General features: G+C 38.9%; 1 protein-coding gene across 2 annotated transcripts in view; it reads right to left on the bottom strand.

The window, feature by feature from the left end:
* Positions 1–1,266: 1,266 nt before the first annotated feature.
* Positions 1,267–19,406, bottom strand: part of NR1H4 (nuclear receptor subfamily 1 group H member 4) — a 52,533-nt gene continuing 34,393 nt past the window's right edge. Inside the window, exons 4-6 of one of the 2 annotated variants that reach the window (XM_049626153.1) lie at positions 5,468–5,620; positions 3,460–3,593; positions 1,267–1,389 (exon numbers count right to left, since the gene is read on the bottom strand). In XM_049626153.1, the coding sequence (XP_049482110.1) occupies positions 1,273–1,389; positions 3,460–3,593; positions 5,468–5,620 (404 nt within the window). In that variant the 3' untranslated portion in view covers positions 1,267–1,272. The remainder of the gene's footprint in view (positions 1,390–3,459; positions 3,594–5,467; positions 5,621–19,406) is intronic. The other variant, XM_049626154.1, reaches the window with a different exon arrangement.

The raw sequence follows: 19,406 nt of genomic DNA, 5'->3' as shown, positions 1-19,406 counted from the left end.
CTCTTCATTTTGTTTCCTCTTCCATCTCCCAGTGCTGTTGCTTTATTTCAAGCCTTCTGCCTTGACTGGTGCAGTAGCATCCTAAATGATCCTCCTGCCTCTGGTCCCTCCTCGTTCAAATTCATCTTATACAAAATGGAACAAGTCATATCTGTATTAGCATAAATCCCATCACTTCCCTCTCAATATAAACAACAACAAAAAACCACCAAAAACTCTTTACCATTCAGGGGATGAAAATTAAATTCCTTACTTAAGCCCTTGTTAATCTGACACCAACTTAACCTTATGCCTAACCAAGGAGTCTACCACATTATGCTGTGGCCACATTGAATTTTTCCATCTCTAATAATCTTATTTTTGTTCATGCCTCATTATATTTTCACAAGTAGATCTCTTGACCTGGAAGGTTCCTTCTATTCCATACCACCAGGACAACTCCGTTTTCTTTTAGACCCAATTAAAATATGATTTTCTTTGAGGTCTCCCTGTCTTTCTCAGGTACAAATAGCAACAACTTCCTCTATGTTCAAACAGCACTTTGTATATAATATTTTTATTATAGCCTTTCTTAAATCACTTCCCTTGAAGGCAATAGCTACATACTTAGTATAGAATAGGTATCAACAAGGGCTTGTTAAATGAATAAATGGATGAATGACAACTTCACAAAGTCTCAATTTCTTAGTCTATCAATCTGGAAAAATAATTATAAGTGATTTGAAATATCCTATCTGGCTCTAACCATTCATGTCTATAGTAGTTAGACATATTAATTTAAATCAGATGTGAGATAATTTCTACTTTACGACCAACAGACCTGACTTTCTCAGTGTCACAAGAATATTGCACAGTATAGCATATACATGTAAAAAATACCTGGAAGTTTTTTTGTGAATTCTACGAGAATCTGTACATGACTGGTAGCCATTTCAGTTAAAATGAGAAAATTTTCTTCTGCACTGAATTCTTCTTTTAACTAAATTTTAAGAAGAAAAGCAAATGATTAATAAGTAGATAAAAGGATAAATCAACACAAAATCATTAGACTAAAGAATAAGATTTGGATAATAAAATTTAAGATCGAGCTTATATTTTTCAGTTCCTTGGAGAGCAATTACTATTACCAAGATAGATATGAAACGTCTTGTTCTTTGTCTAATGCTGCTAAAAGTTTAAATGCATAACTTAAATTCTCAGCTCTAATTATTTCAAAGTAACAAATTCATATAAAATTTATATAGAAAATATTAACTTTCAACCTATGCATTTTTAGATATTTGTACGTACAATTTTATTTGTTATTTCCTGAGGCATCCTCTGTTTGCTATATGAATCCATAATATAATGAAGAAGATTCTGTTGATCTGGGGTGAGTTCAGTTTTCTCCTACACTGGCAAAAAAATAAAAGATATTAGGGAGGGTTGTTATGATGCACTTTTTCTATATGCACATTCATCTGGAGTATACTAATCTCAGAAATTATTGATAAAAGCCCTAAATATGGCAGGAACTATGCACTCTGATACAGTGTGCACTGTAATGGCTTACTCTGGGTCCTTGGTCAAGCATATCACAATTCACTAAATGGGTCCCAAATTGTTCATTTTTCTATCTGTAAAATAGGGATAACAAAATATTCATTTCATGTATATCTTGGGGATAAATAATAGTCTAGATCTGAACCCTATCAACCCCATTCATAGAGAAGTTCAGTGAAAGTTCAAGGGTTAGTCACTAATGAAAAGTTCCCACATATAAAATAGAGAATCCAATTAAGGGCATTCATATAGGGCAGGAGTTGACAAACTATGGCCCATCTACCAAATCTACCTGACTCTACTGGAACACAACCACGTTCATTTGTTTATGTGTTATATACACTCCTTCTACACTAAAACAGCAGAGTTCAATAGTTGTCATGGAAACCTTGTAGCCAAAGCCTAAAATATCTGACCGTTTACAGAAAAAAAAATGTTTACCTAGCTCTGAAGTAGAAAGTCATCAATCTGGACAATTCAGACACCAACTATCACTTTCTTCCTTACTAGCACATTTTGAAGAGTGTGGATAATTGTGTCAGCTCTTTGCTTCCTCATACCAAAAAGTGTTATTGATGAAGTACTATGGCAAAATAACACTTTGATATAAAATTATTTTTTTCTCGAATGTAAAATACTATACTTGGAAAACTAAATGTGGATGAAGTTTTCTTTGTTAGTAGTACAATCAATATTAAGAAGAGTGTGACTTAAATAATCATGGATTTTTGTTTTCTCAACTAATGACAAATTAAAGTTCCTCCATATACCCTGTGGATTATCACAATGTGTTTAGTTAATCATCCAAGATGCTGTTCCTCTATTTTGTCTCAAGTTGTTCAAAGAACTTCTTGCAAAAGAAATTTGAGCATAAGAAAATTGTGAGTTCATTGGGAAAGGCTTCTCTCTGTTGTTCCACAGATGTGTATCCACCCAATTTTACCCATTGATAGGGACTAATCAGCAAACCTCTACTGAGTACATCTCCTTCCCACTGTAGGCCTCCCTTCTCAATGACAGGGAAAAGAAAAAGGTCATCAAAACTCAACCTGAAAAATCCATTCTATACACTGAACTAATTCTACTGGCAACCTCTTGGTAGTAGGAGTGGAATGGAGCCAGAGAAATGGAGAGCTTTCACTTTTTTACCTGATTTACTGCTATTATTTGAGTTTCTAGACCAAAGCAGGTATTACTTTCTTGATTAAAAAGAAAACTATTTAATACACAATTGAAATGAAATTCTGCTTGTGGCTGTGGCTCTAATTTTAAAGCCTCCCAACCAGATCACTGATGTGGATAACAAAGGCAAAAGAAATATAGAAAAAAATTAAATTTCCTTTGCAGCCCATTGACAAGTACTTGGGACAGGCAAGGTGACCTTCCTCCAGGAACTCAACTGCCTCAATGTTAATACTTCACTAGAGGCAAAAGGCAACCTTTGCTTGACATTAGCCCGACCTCCAGGATCCTGTAAGTCTTCTTTAACATATAAAAATCCCTTTGGAAACTTCCTTTATCTCTACCCACCCCCAAAGATATATGTTAGCAATCAACCTCCAAGCATTTGCCCACTGATATACATCTGAAGGGTCTCATGACAAGGGTTTACTAGACAATATAAATGACCCCTGGAGATCCTGGACACTTGCTTACAAATTCCTTAGACACTAACCTTATCTCTAACCCTCTCCCAACTTGAAAGTGTATAATCAGTCATTTCTCATAATCCCAGTGCTGCTCTTTGTGCCCACAGGTCCTGTCCCCATGCTTTAATAAAACCACCTTTTTTTGCACCAAAGACGTCTCAAGAGTTATTTGACTGTTCACTCCCAAGCTGCAACATTTCACATTAATCACTACATGCCAGAAGCTCAGCTCCTTCTGGCTTTAGCCGACACCATTGCATGGTATTACCCTGCATGACTTAGTCGTCGAGGTCACTTGTCGCAAATCTCGACCTTCACTGTCTTCATTAATGGTCTGATCTGCATGCTGCTTCACATTTTTTCTTAGTCGTTTAGATTTACACTGAATTTCAGTTAACAAGCCTGACAAAATAAAAAACAGAGACTTCACCATGAAGTTCTAGTGGGTGTGTGGTCATGAGGCAGCTGATGTGTAGTCTGCTCACATCTGTGCAATTTGGCACAGAGCTAATTCTAGCCCTTTTGAATTTTAAGACTTGGACTTGAACAAGAAATTTATCCCTCTGTGAGTCTCACTTTCTTCACTTGTAAAACAGAAGTAATATGTACCTAAGAGTTTTGTGTAGATTAAGTATAATTGGGTCTTCTTTAAAAAAATGTACTTTATATAAAGAATTTGTAATACCAAAGCATTGTAGAAATGCAAGATATTCAGTAAATAAAAAGGGAACGACACCCTCCCTATTCCTAGTCTAGTGGACCCTGAAAGCTAGTGTTTCACAACTAATACTATTCTCATCCATGTTTATATAACTGTACCATCAAAAGCATATTCAGTTTCACATTAAACACACATAAGTAAACATGTGCTGTGTAAAACAAATGTCAACATCCTTCAGAGAAAATTTTTAAATCTTGTTAATTTTCAGAACTGTATAAATTATTGAGAACATAGAGATGAAAATAAGTCAAGGGGACTTTGAAATTTTCTTCTGAATAATTATGCAATATCATCATTAATTTACACTTAACAGAGCTATAAAAAATAATGCAAAACAATCTTCCATAGTCCCATTTAACCTCCGTATTCTCCAATGTTAATGAGAAATTCCAGGAATTTCTTTGTCCAGGGCATTTATTTTACAAGATCAGATGAAAGCTCTGCATCTGTTACTGGACAAGTTTGTGTTCATAAATAATATGATAGACTTCTATAAGTGGAGTGTTGAAAAATGTCCTCAGTGCTTCCGTTGGAACAAGTTCATATTTAAGTGATGAGCAACATGAACCATCCAGTATCAAAGTAAGCGTTTCCATTGCAGGATTGGATTCCAGCAGTCATCCCTCTTGCAGTCTCTTGTTTCATATGCTAAGAGGAGATAGTGATCATCTACTATAAAACTTTCATCCACCAGAGCTGGATTATTTACACTGACCTATTTTTCCCCCTCATGCACACATTATTTCTCTGGGTCCATCCCAGTTGCTTGTACAGTTTGGGAACAATAGAATTGGAGTCACCTTCCAAAGGCTTTTATTCCATGTGGCATTCCCTCCCTGAATGTTATCATCCCCTTGGTGACATTTGTTTGTCATTTGTTTTTTGAGGAGGAATGGACCATATCTCAAAATCTGAGTGGTCTGTAGAATTTGCAGAATGAAAAATTAATACATTATATACTAGCATGCATTCCAAATTGATGAAGATTATGGTTCCTCACAAAGCCAGCAGTTAATACAGTGTCTCTTTATCAGATCAAAGGGCCAAATTATATTAAAACTCACAGTAGTTAATTTCCTGTGTAAACCTATACAAATTGGTTCAAAGCTGCACTAAGAGAAGAAGGACTACTAATAAAATGACTTGGTTTAAAACTCTATTTAGACAATTCAGAGGCAGTTATACTTTATAAAGCATTCTTAATCTTTCCCACAACTGTGAATGTTTATGCTAATTAAACAATAAGAAAGATATTAAATCACATTTGGAGAAAACTTTTAGACTGCTATCATTCTTGGAAGCTACTGTAGATTAATGCCACCTCACTCCACATATGATTCCTTGCAACAATGAATAACAAAAAACTGTTTCAGGTGAACAAAATGCTCTTTAGCTGACACTTTGGACAATTTCAGTGGTTCATTACCCTTTTCAAGAACATTGATGGCTTAGTAAATCCCTTCTTTAATATGTGAAGTACCATTCTAATCATGTGAGTTACCTGCCATCTGCCTCCTTAGATTTTTAGTGGAATTTAATTGCTTGATGTGAATACCTGTATACATACATTCAGCCAACATTCCCATCTCTTTGCATTTCCTTAGGCGACACTCTTGGCACTTTCTTCGCATGTACATGTCCATCACACAGTTGCCCCCATTTTTACACTTGTACACGGCATTTTTGGTAATGCTTCTCCTGAAGAAACCTGTGAAAGAAACACAGAAAGGAATAAAAAGCTATCCTAACAACTTCCACTCAGAAAAACATATTAGGATTAAGGGATGCCAGAACATTTTCTCAGGAACCCCCGGCAAACACCCAGGCAATCTTCAGGTGGACTGGTGACAGATAACTTCAACTGTACTGTGACTTCCAGCAGCCTGCTGTTTTCAATCTCTATCTCAAAGATAAAGACATGTTTGAACTGTAGCCTCTCTTAGAGAAAATCTTGCTTTTTTTTTTTTAAGAATGGTTACTTTCATTACATCTTTACTGGAATACCATTGTGTTCCAGTGAGCTCTAGATGCTGGTGGTCCGAAGGCGAGTAAGTCATCCCTGCCCTCTTTGAGTTTACAGCCTAGTGGAGGGCAAAGCCATGCAAGCAATCAAACAAGTGAAATTAGGTGTTCCTGGTCTGTGCTGGGGCAGAAGAGGGAGGGAGAATGGTCCGTTCTGGGTGAAGAGATCAGACTTGGAAGCAAGTGTTGCGCTAGTCCTTGCAAAACAAGTTGCTGTTTACCAGGCAGACTGGGAGAGGTCACATTCAAGGTTTCAGTTCAGTTCTTAACATGCCCAGCCTGGTGCAGTAATACAAATGCCAACCTTGATTTAAAAGCAAACACCTCCCCTGAGATGGTGGAGCCACCATTGCCAGCCTGCAACAGTTAAGCTGCAGGTGGGGAGGGAACACAAATGCCTTTCTTTCAGTTTCTTTTTTCTCCCACTTTCTACTTTTACTCTTCATCCTCCACCTGGCTAACCATAATTTCTGACACTTCCAGACTCAAGGTGGAGTGTGAATAAGGAGAGGATTTGGGGAGGCATGGGAAGAAGTGACAGGAAAGTTCTTTCTTGGCTGGCTTGTGCCCCGCAAGTTTCTGAAATTGACTCCTTCTCTCTTGGAGTTGGGTTCTTTAGAGAATGCCCACCACTGGGATCCATTCCTTTGCAAGTCCTCAATGAGGACAAATACATCTCTATTCTAGCCCAGGGCTTCTATCTCCTTGTTCCGCATGTAGGAATTTGGCAATTCACCACCATCCTCTGTACTCTGGGTCCCTCCATGTTGCCTTGTCATGAGCTGATGATAATGACCCCGTGCCAGCTTTTTTTGGTCCAGCAAACTGCGGGGAGGAGAAATCTCTCCCACTTACCCATAAGCAGTCAGCCACCATACCTCCTGCCCTTTCAACTTCTCAGGTGAAAGTCAGATGCCAGTCTCCTGTGTCCCTCAGCTGTAAGGGATACGTATCAATCTCCTCAAGGGATCCTGTTGAAGACCCTTTCATTGCGCCTGGGGCAGGAGGGCCTCCTTACTGTATAGATTACACCTGAGAAGGGTGGGACACATTCTCCTAATTCTCACAAAAGTACCATACTTTCAGTGGTGGTCCCCAAGGCAGACATCTGTATCCCATCTGCCCACTCCTTTGCAATGGGGAATGGGATCTATAGCACACTAGTCACATGCTCCAAAATCTTTAAAGAGTATACTCTAGAATTTCCAACTCCTGCACACTTCATACCTCAAACTAGGTGAGGTTTTAACCATTTCTTGACTACTGACTGCAAGATGGGCTCACTTTGGATGTAGCAACTAGTGCCAAAACTGAGATAGCAAGAGTCTTTCCTATTTTAACAGCCTATCAGAATAGCTAACATTTATTAAGCACTCACTAGTTTTTGTTCTATTTCACCTGTATTTAGTTATTTAAACTCCATATCAATTTTATGATGAAGATAATATTATATGTCCCCATATTACAGAATGTGGGAAAATGCACAGAGAAATTAAGCATTTTGACCATGATCACATGGTTAATAAGTGGATTAGGAGGATTCAAACCCAGGCAGTCATGGACCAAAGGCCACACTCCCAACCACTATATCATAATTGTCTCCCTTAGGTTACAAGAGAATAGAATAACAATATTAAGTACCTACCACCTGAAAGCTACATTCTCTAACCTGGGAGACGTCCAGATAAATAAGACAACCCTTGTCCTCAGAGTTTCCAACTTAGAAGACAGAGAAGAAGTACATTTACAGCATAATATAAGATAGAGTGATAGGATAGCTAATTAAGTAATAAATAATTGGAATGTAGATGAAAAAGTGATCATTTCAAGGCCGCATTATATGCTTATGAACATACTGTCACATTCAGAGGAGGCAGCAATTCCATCACAGACATGGAGATTTGTACATTTGTTATGACAATTTTTCCTGCAGAAGGCAATAAAAATTGGTTCTAGTAAAATAAATATGACAATGTCTCAACACCTAGAAATCAAGTGTCTTGAGAGGAAAAGGCATTATAGGGTCTAGGAATGGCCCTGATTAATTCCAGGTAGGGGAAATCAGAGAATTCAGGAAGGAGTAGAATTTGAGCTGGATGTTGAAGAATAAGTAGAGTTTTGAAACATGGACTGTGAGGGAGGAAGCACAGTCTGGGAAATGAGAAAAGGCAACAAGTTATGGAAATTCCAGGGAAGAGTGGATAGTCTATTTTGGTGGAAGGGTAGAATGTAGGGAGAATTAGTGAGAGGTGGGTGAGGGCATGTAGTGGGACAGAATATAAATGCCCTTTAATGCCACAATTGAGTCTTTACCGTGCAGAAAGAGAGAAACCATTAGAGGATTTTGGAAGAGGGTGTGACCTAATCTCCATGTTGGGAAGAATCCTTGGTGCAAGTTGAAGAAAAGTGGACCAACCCAGAGGTTATTAGTGCCTGAACTGGCTGGAGGGTGAGAAAAGAGGAAAGGGAGGAACTCATGACTTGGTAACTAGTTCAACATAAAAACAGAAGCAGAAGGAAAAATTAGAGATAGCAAGGTTAAAAAAAAGTCATAGACTTGCTTGTGAAATTGTCAGCTGGTGTAACTTTCAGTAGGAAAGATCTTACCATTTTCCTAAATGTCAAATCCAACCACACAAAGTCTAAAAAAAGATTTTGTGCTTCAGATCAACATTGATATTGGGAGTGCAAATACCAAAGCATGTATTTTAAAAGAGACTCTAGGCAAGGGAAGGAAGGAAGGAGGGAAGGAAGGAAGGAAGGAAGGAAGGAAGGAAAAATGTATTTCCTGGTACCAAATAATTGAGCTCAATGACCGTATTAGTCGACCTGAGTCAGTCTTCCACAAATATTCAGCCCTTCCCAGGAATGATTCAATTTAAAACCACCATAGATACTGATAGCTCAATAGTTAACAGAAATAAACCTCCTTATTCCAAGATGAATCAAAGGAACAGTGCTAAGACAATTCTGCAGGTTTTTTTTTTTTTAACTCTGGTATTAACTGAGAAAGAAATCATTATCATCTCAATAGCTGAATTAATTAGCTTTCACTCTTAGGTGGCAACACAATACTATCATTATATCACTTAAATATGGGTACATATACTATATTTATACTTATGCAAATCATCCATACACATACCTCTGCCTCTATCTTGTGCATATTTAACAATGCCCAGAAAAGTCATTTGAAAATGAATGGAAAGGAAATTCACTGAGGAACAGAGGCTTCCTGGTAATGAAAGATGAATAGACAGACCTGGCATTGCCATCTGAGGAATGTGTAGTGCTGGGGGATTCCTGGAGAATGTCTATAGGATAGTAAAATGGATCCCTCAAATATGCATAATATTGCACATTCTGCTTCTCTGCTTCTTTATACAGATATAACTCACATACCATAGCCTATTCACAACTCCTATATACATATGTGTAAGTGTGCACACATATGTGCACACAGTGCACATGTACACATCAGACTCTAGTGACAGTAGCTACCCATTACTTTGAAATCAATAAAATATTGGCTGTTTAAAACTTTGAGGGTTCCCACACGTTTTACACAGCAACAAATGCACAGAGCTGAATAACTAGTGATCTCTACATCCAATATGGCTTAAATAGAGTCAGGCTTTAGGTCTATCTCAGCACACTGTAGAATAACAAGGACTCCTCCACCCTCTTATATAGAACTTACTTTGTATCAGGCAGTGTTCTAAACACTTTGCTTATGGTGATTCATTTACTATTCATAACAATCCTATGAAATAGATTCTATTATTATCTCTCTCTCATAACTAAGGAGACTGCGTTACAGAGAGATGAAGCACTTGCTCAATGTTCTACAGATAATAAATGGTGGAACTTAGATCTGAACCCTGATAGGTTCAGTTCCAAACTCTGTGTTCTTAACCCCTCTACATTAGGCTGTCTTTCTAGTAAGGAGTTCATATTGCTAAAAATGGTCTTTAGACATTAATCTCCCCCAATCCCACACCAAGTGTTAAGTGCTCTATGGTTTCTTCTCTATATCCAAAACTGTTCAAAACACCCTATTCCCCTCCTCCAACCCAGGTGTCTTTTCCACCACAGATTCATTATTAGGAAACTATGCAATGGCCACAAACTAGAGAGGAGGGAGCCGATATAAAAAGGTAAGCTTTGGTGTCCATCACACAATTTCTTAAAGATCTCAGTGCTTCTCCTTGAGCTGCTTGCTGAAATTTTTAGAACTTGATAATAGACTCCTGATCACCTAGTAGGAGCTGTTTCAGACTATTATTTTTGAAAAAGCAACCCTCACACTTCTGAAATGAAATTGATGAAAATTATTATTTTTTAAGCTTTCTTTTAATTCATTAGTTAACATACAGTGTTATATTAGTTTCAGGTGTAGAATACAATGAGTCAACACTTCTATACATCACCCAGTGCTCTGCATGACAGGTGCACTCCTTAATCCCCATCACCTATTTCACCCAGCCCCAACTCCCTCCCTTCTGATAACCTTCAGTTTGTTCTCAATAATTAAGAGTGTTTCTTGGTTTCTCTCTTTTTCCCTTTGATCATTTGTTTTTGTTTCTTAAATTCCACATATGAATGAAATCATATGGCATTTGTCTTTCTCTGACTGACTTATTTCACTTAGCATAATACTTTCTAGCTTCATCCACATTGTTGTAAATGACAAGGTTTCATTCTTTTTATGGCCAAATAATATTCCATTGTATATATATCTATACACCACATCTTCTTTATCCATTCACCTATTGATGGACGATACATGGGCTGCTTCCCTATCTTGGCTTTTGTAAATAATGCTACTATAAACACAGGGGTGCATGTATCCCTTTGAATTAATGTTTTTTTTTTTTATTTTTTTGAGTAAATACCTAGTAGTGCGATTACTGGATCATAGCGTAGTTCTATTTCTAACTTAAAAAAAATTTTTTTAATGTTCACTTATTTTTGAGAGAGAGACAGAAAGTGAGCAGGGGAGGAGCAGAGAGAGAGGGAGACTCAGTATCCGAAGCAGGTTCCAGGCTCTGAGCTGTCAGCACAAAGCCTGACACGGGGCTTGAACCCACAAACTGTGAGATCGTGACCTGAGCCAAAGATAGATGCTTAACTGATTGAGCCACCCAGGTGCCCCTATTTTTAGCTTTTTGAGGAATCTCCACACTGTTTTCTATAGTGGCTTCACAAGGTTGCATTCCCACCGACAGTCCAAGAGATTCTGTTTTCTCCACATCCTATCCAACACCAGTTGTTTCTTGTGATGAAAATTATTATTGACTAGTTAATGCTAATAGTAATTTTAAGTTTTTCCCCCTTTAATCTGTTGGGGAGCCATACACAGGCAAAAAAAATTCATCTGACTTTTCCAACACTTACTTTTACCAACTACAATCCCTACTGACTTTTTTTCTTAAATAAATTTTTTAAAGGACTGACTTTGAATTACTTGGGGAAGTTGCCTAACATCCTTTCAAAGTAGTCAAATCTACAAACAACTTAGTAGCCAAAGGACATGCATCAAACTTCTATACTCCCTTCAGTCAAAAATACCACAAAGTAAGAAAAGTTCATGAAATAGCAGTCTCTAAGAGTTAGAGTACAACTCCCTCAGTGTATCAAAAATGTTGATGAATCTCTGAAAGCTAGGAAACAGAGTAAATTTATGAATAAACATTGCCCAAGACAGGTGAAGAATGTAGGATTAGGAGTAATGGAGGAAACTCCAAGTTCAGATACAAGATGCTCATGGCCTACAAGCATTCAGAAGGAGTCCTGTACTAAGCCAGGAGTTAGCTAACCACAACATGAAGGGAAAATTCCACCCCTTGCTTATTTCTGCATGTGCTGTAACCTAAGAATGGTTTTTACATGATTAGCAGTTGGAGAAAAGAAAAGTATTTTGTGGTATGTAAAATTTTTGACAAATTTTAGTGTTCATAAATAAAGTTTTATTGGAACACAGCCAAGCTCATTCATTTATATGCATGTCTGCTTTCACATTACAATGACAGTCAAATAATTGTGACAGAGACCTTAGTACACATGAAGCCTAAAATATTGACTATCCGGCCCTTTACAAAAAGTTTGCCATCCATCTAAGCCATGGATGGTAGTAGTATTTGCACGCAGTCTCAAGCAATGATATAAACCAGAGTGGGAGGGCGATGCTCAGGAGGAATGGCCTAGAAGACAAGGACTGAAACATTCTATCCAACACACATCTTATCCTCCCTCCAGATTGCTAAAAGCAGCCTGCACAAACACAAACAGCTTCCTCAGAGGGGTGAACAGGGAATCTCAGAGACTCCTTAATGACATGACTGTCCTTTCTAAAGTCAGTTGAGAAGTGCCTTTGTGGGAGTTTGCCTGGAAGGCAACTCTTGAGTCTATTCCTCCTTTCACCTTAACCTATTAATAGAAGGTACAGGGTCAAAGTGTAAGACACTGCAAGGCAAGCTTCCACAAAGGCCCTTCTTAAATTATATATTTTAATGCTCTTGTATATCACAATTAGAAATGAAGACACTTAGATGCTTCATTATTTTTTAAAAGTGATATGACTAGTGATTGTCATTTCTATGTGTGCAAGGGGCTAACAACCCTACTTAGTTACTCAGAGGATGGTCTATTTTGGGGTGCCTGGGTGGCTCAGTCAGTTGGGCATCTGACTTCAGCTCAGGTCATGGATTTCACAGCTTGTGGGTTCGAGCCCACGTTGGGCTCTGTGCTGACGGCTTGGAGCCTGGAGCCTACTTTGGATTCTGTAGGATTCTGCTCCTCCCCCACTCACTCTCTGTCTCTCTCTCTCAAAAATAAATAAACATTTTTTAAAAAGAGGATGGTCTATTTTGTACACAAGTGAGTGTTGTTCAATGATTCATAGTTGTGAGTGCTTTGGGAAAGTATATTGGTGGAGAACACCAGGAGATCATTCTGTCAAATGACCAATGGGTTTAGATTCACCATCATCTAGATTTCATTTGGTTTTCTCTTTGTTGGTGCGTTTTTTCCTTAAACACAGAACCAACTTTTGAAACACTCATTTTCCTTGCATATGCTTTAGTGTTGAATGTCTTCAGAAAGTCACTGACGAAAGGATACAAGGAAGGACAGCACAGAGGGCAAAGTATAGCTCAGGAGTCCTGGAGATTTGACTACCCATTCTACCCCAATCTTTTATAGCTGTGAGGCCTGGACAAGTCTCTGAGTGTTGGTATCTTTATTCGCAAAAAGGAAATGATAATACCATCTACTGGAGCCATTATAAAGATAAATGAAATAAACAGTCTATAACAGAATGCCATAACAGAAACAAAGTCATTATTTTCCCCAATTTGTTTGAGCCCATTAATGTATATTTTTTCAATAATTTTAGCAATGTTAATATGAAAGGATAATTTATTGAGTGATTCCCAAGTATGCTTTGTTCTTGCTCCTGTTGTTTTTTGGGGTCTGTTTTTTTGTTTTTTGGGTTTGTTTTTTGTTTTGTTTTTGCTGCTTTGATTCCTCTCTCTCTCTCTCTCTCTCTCTCTCTCTTTTTGCTTTTCTTTCCCATCCCAGGAGGAGAAAAGATAGGTAGCTATCTTTCTACATTTACTTAATAAAACAAAAGGTAAAGTCCCTCTCTAAAAAAAGAGATAACTGTCACATAGAGTTTTTTTCAACCCCTCATTGAAAGGGTTATACTTGATCATCTCAAAGATGATAGAGGTGGAGGTCAGCGCTTTTATTGGGAAAATGAAGGGAGGGGTAACAATGTTCTGCGTTAGCTTGCTTTTACCATCTTTAAGAGCCATATAGACTCCAAGGTAGGCAAACTCCAGGAGTTGAAGGCTTATGCCAACTAGAGGGTTTTTTTAGTCCTACTTTCATATTTACATATTGCTTATGTATTTAGTTTAAACATTTTTCCTTGTTTAAATGTAATTTTTGTCTTAGGTTTGTCTTGCATCATTGCTATATATTTATTTGAAATTTCCATTTTTGCCCACTGGAAATCATCATATTACTATTTAAGGATGTTCTTTCTGATACTATTTCGTTGCTTTTATATTTTTTAATCTTTTTTTTTCTTTCTTACTGTTTTCTCTTTTTGTCTATTTTACATAAACTGTTTCCTTGCTTTGCTTTAAAATGGTGATGAAGAGAACTGGAATTTTGTCTGTTTTGTTCACCATTGCATCTCCTATGCTTAGAATAGTGCCTGGCAGGGGCACCTGGATGCTCAGTCAGTTAAGCGTCCAACGTCTGCTCAGGTCATGATCTCACGGTTCGTGGATTCAAGCCCCACATCATGCTCTGTGTTGACAGCTCAGAGCCTGGACCCTGCTTTGGGTTCTGTGTCTCCCTCTCTCTGCTCCTCCCCCACTCACTCTCTGTCTCTCTCTCTCTCTCCCAAAAATAAATAAACATTAAAAAAAATTAAAAAAGAATAGTGCCTGGCATATGGTTGCTGAATAAAGAATTGAATTAATGAATTCAAACTCTCAGGAGCTGGAGACTTAACTAATTAATTAATAGGAGGAGAGATAGTTTTGAAGATAGTGTATGATCAAAATTTGGGAGGCCAGATGAATAGAATAACAATAATAAAATTGTAAGAATTCACCAATAAAGCAGCAATAACTAAGGCTTACTGAGCACTCAAGTGTGCCAGGTATTGAGCTAGATATTTCAAAAACAATGCCTCATTTTTTTTTCTTCACAACAACTCAATGATAATAATAATAAGAGTGGACATTTACAGAGGGTTCACCATAGACAAGTACTATGTTAATTGCTTTACACACATTATCTTCTTCAATCTTCCCACCAGCCTCTAGGTGCCTACCTCAAAGGGATGTCCCAAAGATTAAATGAGTTTGTACATGCAAAGCCTCCAGATAAAGCCTGCACATAATAATCATTTAATATATCTTATCTATGAGCAGCATCACCATCATCCTCCTCTCAAGGTCTTCCTCCTCCTCCTCCTCTTTATTATTATCCTCATTTTATAAGTGAGAAGTCTGAAGCCCAGACATATTCAGTAACTTGGAACAGCTGGGAAGAGAATCAGCCATGGGGGAAGGGTCGGATGATATCCAGGTCATCTGCTGTCAGAATCCCACTCTTGTGATTTTTTAAAAAGTTTTATTTATTTATTTTGAGAGAGAGCGAGAGTGGGGGAGAGGCAGAGAGAGAATCCCAAGCAGACTCCATGCTGTCAGCACAGAGCCTGACCCAGGACCCAAACTCATGAACCATGAGATCATGGCCTGAGCCGAAATCAAGAGTCAGATGCTCAACCGACTGAGCCGCCCAGGTGATTTTTAGAACACTTATTACAAAAGGCTTCCAACGCAGTAAAATAGCATAAGCCCCACCCCCTTGCATCACATTCTAGTTTGACCTATAGAGTTCATTAGGGTTATTATCAGATCTCATAAAATCAGACCCCAAAGTCAAATAGGATTTCAGGAGGTTTGTGTGTGAATCAGGGCACCTCAGCCCTGACCCACAAACAAAGTGCCCACTGCAAACACTCTGCATCTATTCTACATACCAGAATCGTTTCTGTAACTATTGAGTCTTTTCTACAACTTCAGAACTAAGTCAGAATGTGTTCGAAAGGACAACAGGTTACCCATTTACTCATAAAATGCCTTTTAAGATTTCTTTCAATCTCTCATTGGTAGGTGCAGACTCCTGGCCTGGAGATGAATGTGACTGACAGTGACCTATTTAAAAATGCGGTCATTTGAAATTTCCAGTCAGATGCAGATCAGTTTTGTTAGTTGAGGCTTGAAGTTTGAATCAAAATTCATCCCCAGACATTAGCACATTTTCGTATGTTCCACTGATAACTGGGGGAAAAGAAAGCTCTTGATTTAATCTAGTGCTGAGCAAATGGCAGTCATTGTCAATGCGTTATACTTGTGTTCTTGCAATTATACTTTTAAAAATGTATTGCAATGACTCTCATTGATGCCATAAATATCTACAATAAAGCATACATTAAAATTAAAATATTTCTAACAGAAACAGATATAGAGACCAATGAAATCAGGATGTTAACCATGATCTTTGCTTTGTTTTTAAGTTTTTAAAAATTTTCTCGTGTGTGTTTGTGTGTGTGTGTGTGTGTGTGTGTGTGAGTATCACAAGTCTGACAGATCTGCAGTGAAGTCTTAAAGGAAGAGAGCTCCCAGGATCTTTAAAATATAAAAATCTGGGGTGTTGGGTAGCTCACTCACTTAAATATCTGACTTTTGATTTCAGCTCAGGTCATGATCTCACAATTCCGTGAGTTCGAGTACCACATCAGGCTCTGTGTGGGACTCGAGCACAGTGCCTGCTTGGGATTCTGTCTCCCTCTCTCTCTGCCCCTCCCCTGCTCTCCCTCTCTCTCTCTCAAAAATAAATAAACTTTAAAAAATCTTATAAAATATAAAAATTTAACTGAATTCTACAAAGACCCTGTTAAATTGATATTATCATTCTTTGCATATTGGAGGCTCAGAGAAGCAAAATAGTCCATAAACTAAGGATTGGCTAGCTGGATATCCACTGTACCTACTTCTAATCTATCATACATTCTCTATCATAAAGGCAAGACATTGGACACAATCTTTCCCAGACTCCCTTGCAGCTAACATTGTGCATATGATTTAAGCTCTTCCAGACACATGCCCTTATAAGACTGTTGTTTCTGCTGGCAAGTAGGATTGTGGAATTGTGCAGCAATATTGGGTTCCAGCTGCTAGCTTAGAGGATGTTGAAAAGCAAGACACAGGGCCTTCATCATGCACATGTACAGATTTAGCTGGCACGCCATGTCTCTAGAGCCAGTGATTATGGTGGAGGCAGCTTCCTGGTCCCAAGATGGCAGCTAAGGTGGTGTCTTTCTGGAACCAACAGTTCTGTGTTAGCTTCCTGTTTCCCCATCTTGTTGACTATAGCAATGGCCCGGGCAGGCCGGTTCTGCAGTGTGTGCACTAAGCATCCTCTTGGAGACTCAGCATAGAACCTGCTCCTCTGCCCTTCCAACTTCTTCTGCATTCATTCCTTACTGCTTGAAGTTTTGGTTTCTGTTTTATTTCACTGAACTCTGACCGATATATTAAGTAACTTGCATACTCAGCCAAGAATTACAGAGTCTAGATTCAATGCATGCCTGTGAACCCCCAAAGTTCACACACTCTCTTTGATGGAAAGTTAAAGAGTAAAACTGACTTTGTATCTTGTAAGCACAGACATGCAAGGGGTGCCAGGTGAGGGGACTGGGTTGGCCAAGCTGTTAGGCCTTCCTGGCATAGGCTCCTGCTTCTTCCCCTTATACTCTACCCTATGCTGTGAACCTCCTACCTATCCACTAAGCCAGGATCATTTTCATTTGTTTCCTCAGGAGAACATATACAGAGCACAAAGGAGCTCATTATTGGTTTTTAGTCACCACAATCTGAGCCTTCAGATCCCAGACACTAAATTTCCCCAAGTTGGGAAGGGTAAATTAAGAAAGAAGAAATTTAAAAAAAAGAGTCAAGACATATATTAGATACGTGAAAAGCCCTGAGTTCTGTCCTTCCCCTCTTCACGCCCAGACTGCATCCTGGGATGCTTGTATTGAAAGATTATAGAAACTCCATGTCATTCAGGAGTTCTAGAACAGAAAAATTCTTGCACCCTTCCCCGGAGACAGCCCGGAGAGGCACCAGGTGTTGCCTGCACACTGGGTGGCAGGGGAGCAGATGAAATGGCTTCATGTTTTCTCTGAGCAGCCAGGTCTTCCAGCACGACACTGCAGGAGCATTGGGAACCCACCCCACCTGAGTTGCAGGACAGCAGGCAGGCCAGACAGGAAGGAGGAATGTACTCAAGACCCCGGGATGGAGCCTCAGAGACTTTTCCCACTGATCACCGCAGACCAGCTAGAACAACACCCAGCAGATGCTGGACTGTGTTAACAACACTGGAGACCAGAGTCCCACCTGCAGTGCCCAATACCTCCCTGACCCTGGATAATCACAGAATTTAGACAAAACCCCAGAGAAATGTGAGAGTTTTTTTTGGTGGGGGTGAGGGTGAGAAGAATAATCCTAAATTAAATGAAATAAAGGCTCCACAAGGGCTTGAAACTGAATTCAATCCAGCTACACAAAATGAGTTTATGTTTCCTGTATACATGCCCTGACTCTTGTGCTCTCTCACTATATAGCTTCTAGTTAATAGGCTGATACTCACCCTCAAGAGTCATTGGTCCAGAACAAGGTCAGCAAACTACAGCTAGGCCTATGAGCCAAATTCGGCATGCTGCCTGTTTTTTTTTAATTTCCTTACCTATTTTTGTAAGTTAAATAAAGCCATGGCTATGCCCCTTCTTTATGTGGCTGTGTTTGCAGAGTTGAGTAATCGCAAGAAAGACCGCTAAAATATTTACTCTCTCTTTACAGAAAAAAAAAATTGCATACCCTAATGTAGCACACGGGCTCATCCTGGCCCCATCTCATCTCCTCCCTTGCACTCTGGTCCTTTTGCTCGTACCACTGGGGCAAAGTCTCAAGTCAAAATCAATGAAAAAGCTCTGCTTTTTTTTTGCTCTTAAAAATTATATCTACATCCAGCTCCAGCTTTTCCTTCCTGAACTTGCCCAAGAACAACTTCTTTTTTGACCACTTTTCTGTCCCCTTCTGTCCTATGACCCTGCACTTTCCTGGTAGCCCCCCCCCCCACCCCCATCTCTGGCTTTCTTCTATACCCTTTAGGGGATTCTCTTCCCCTGCCTGCTTTTAAAGTCGGTGTTTTTTAGGGTTGTCCTAGGCACACTGGTTTCACTCCAGTTACCCTGGATGCCCCAGATTCTTCTCAGGAGGACCAGGTTTCTCTAAGTGCTCATCTGTAAGGAGTTGAGCCGACCCAGGTTACTGACTTCAGGAGTCTATTTCCTTGGCCTAGACAATACCAATACTTTGGCCACTGAATTAGTCAATACTAGCCTTGACCAAATAGCTCAAAGAGTAGAATGATCATTTAGTAGGCAAGGATTAAAAGACATGGTAGCCAAGTGGTTAATAGCAAATGCTCTGGAGTTAGATTCATAAGCTATGCTTTTGAAGCTCCACCTCTAATTAGCTGTGAAGACTTGAGTAAGTTGATTAACTTCTTGTGCTGCACTTTCTTCATCTATAAAATGGGAATGAGCATGAGAACTAATAAGTTTACTACTGAGGTATAACAAATACATTATATAATAAAGTATTATTCTCCTTGATCTTAATTTTAAGAAAAGGAAAAGAAAACAACCTAAGGCTCTGGGTGGCTCAGTCAGTTAAGTGTCCGACTTCGGCTCAGGTCATGATCTCATGATTCATGGGTTCGAGCCCCGCATGGGGCTCTGTGCTGACAGCTCAGAGCCTGGAGCCTGCTTTGGATTCTGTGTCTCCCTCTTTCTCTGCCCCTCCCCCACTCACACT

The sequence above is a fragment of the Panthera uncia genome, chromosome B4, assembly GCF_023721935.1.
Source record: "Panthera uncia isolate 11264 chromosome B4, Puncia_PCG_1.0, whole genome shotgun sequence".
NCBI classification, from domain to species: domain Eukaryota; kingdom Metazoa; phylum Chordata; class Mammalia; order Carnivora; family Felidae; genus Panthera; species Panthera uncia.
Note: the sequence above shows the minus strand (reverse complement) of the source record. Positions and strands in the feature narration are given on the sequence as shown.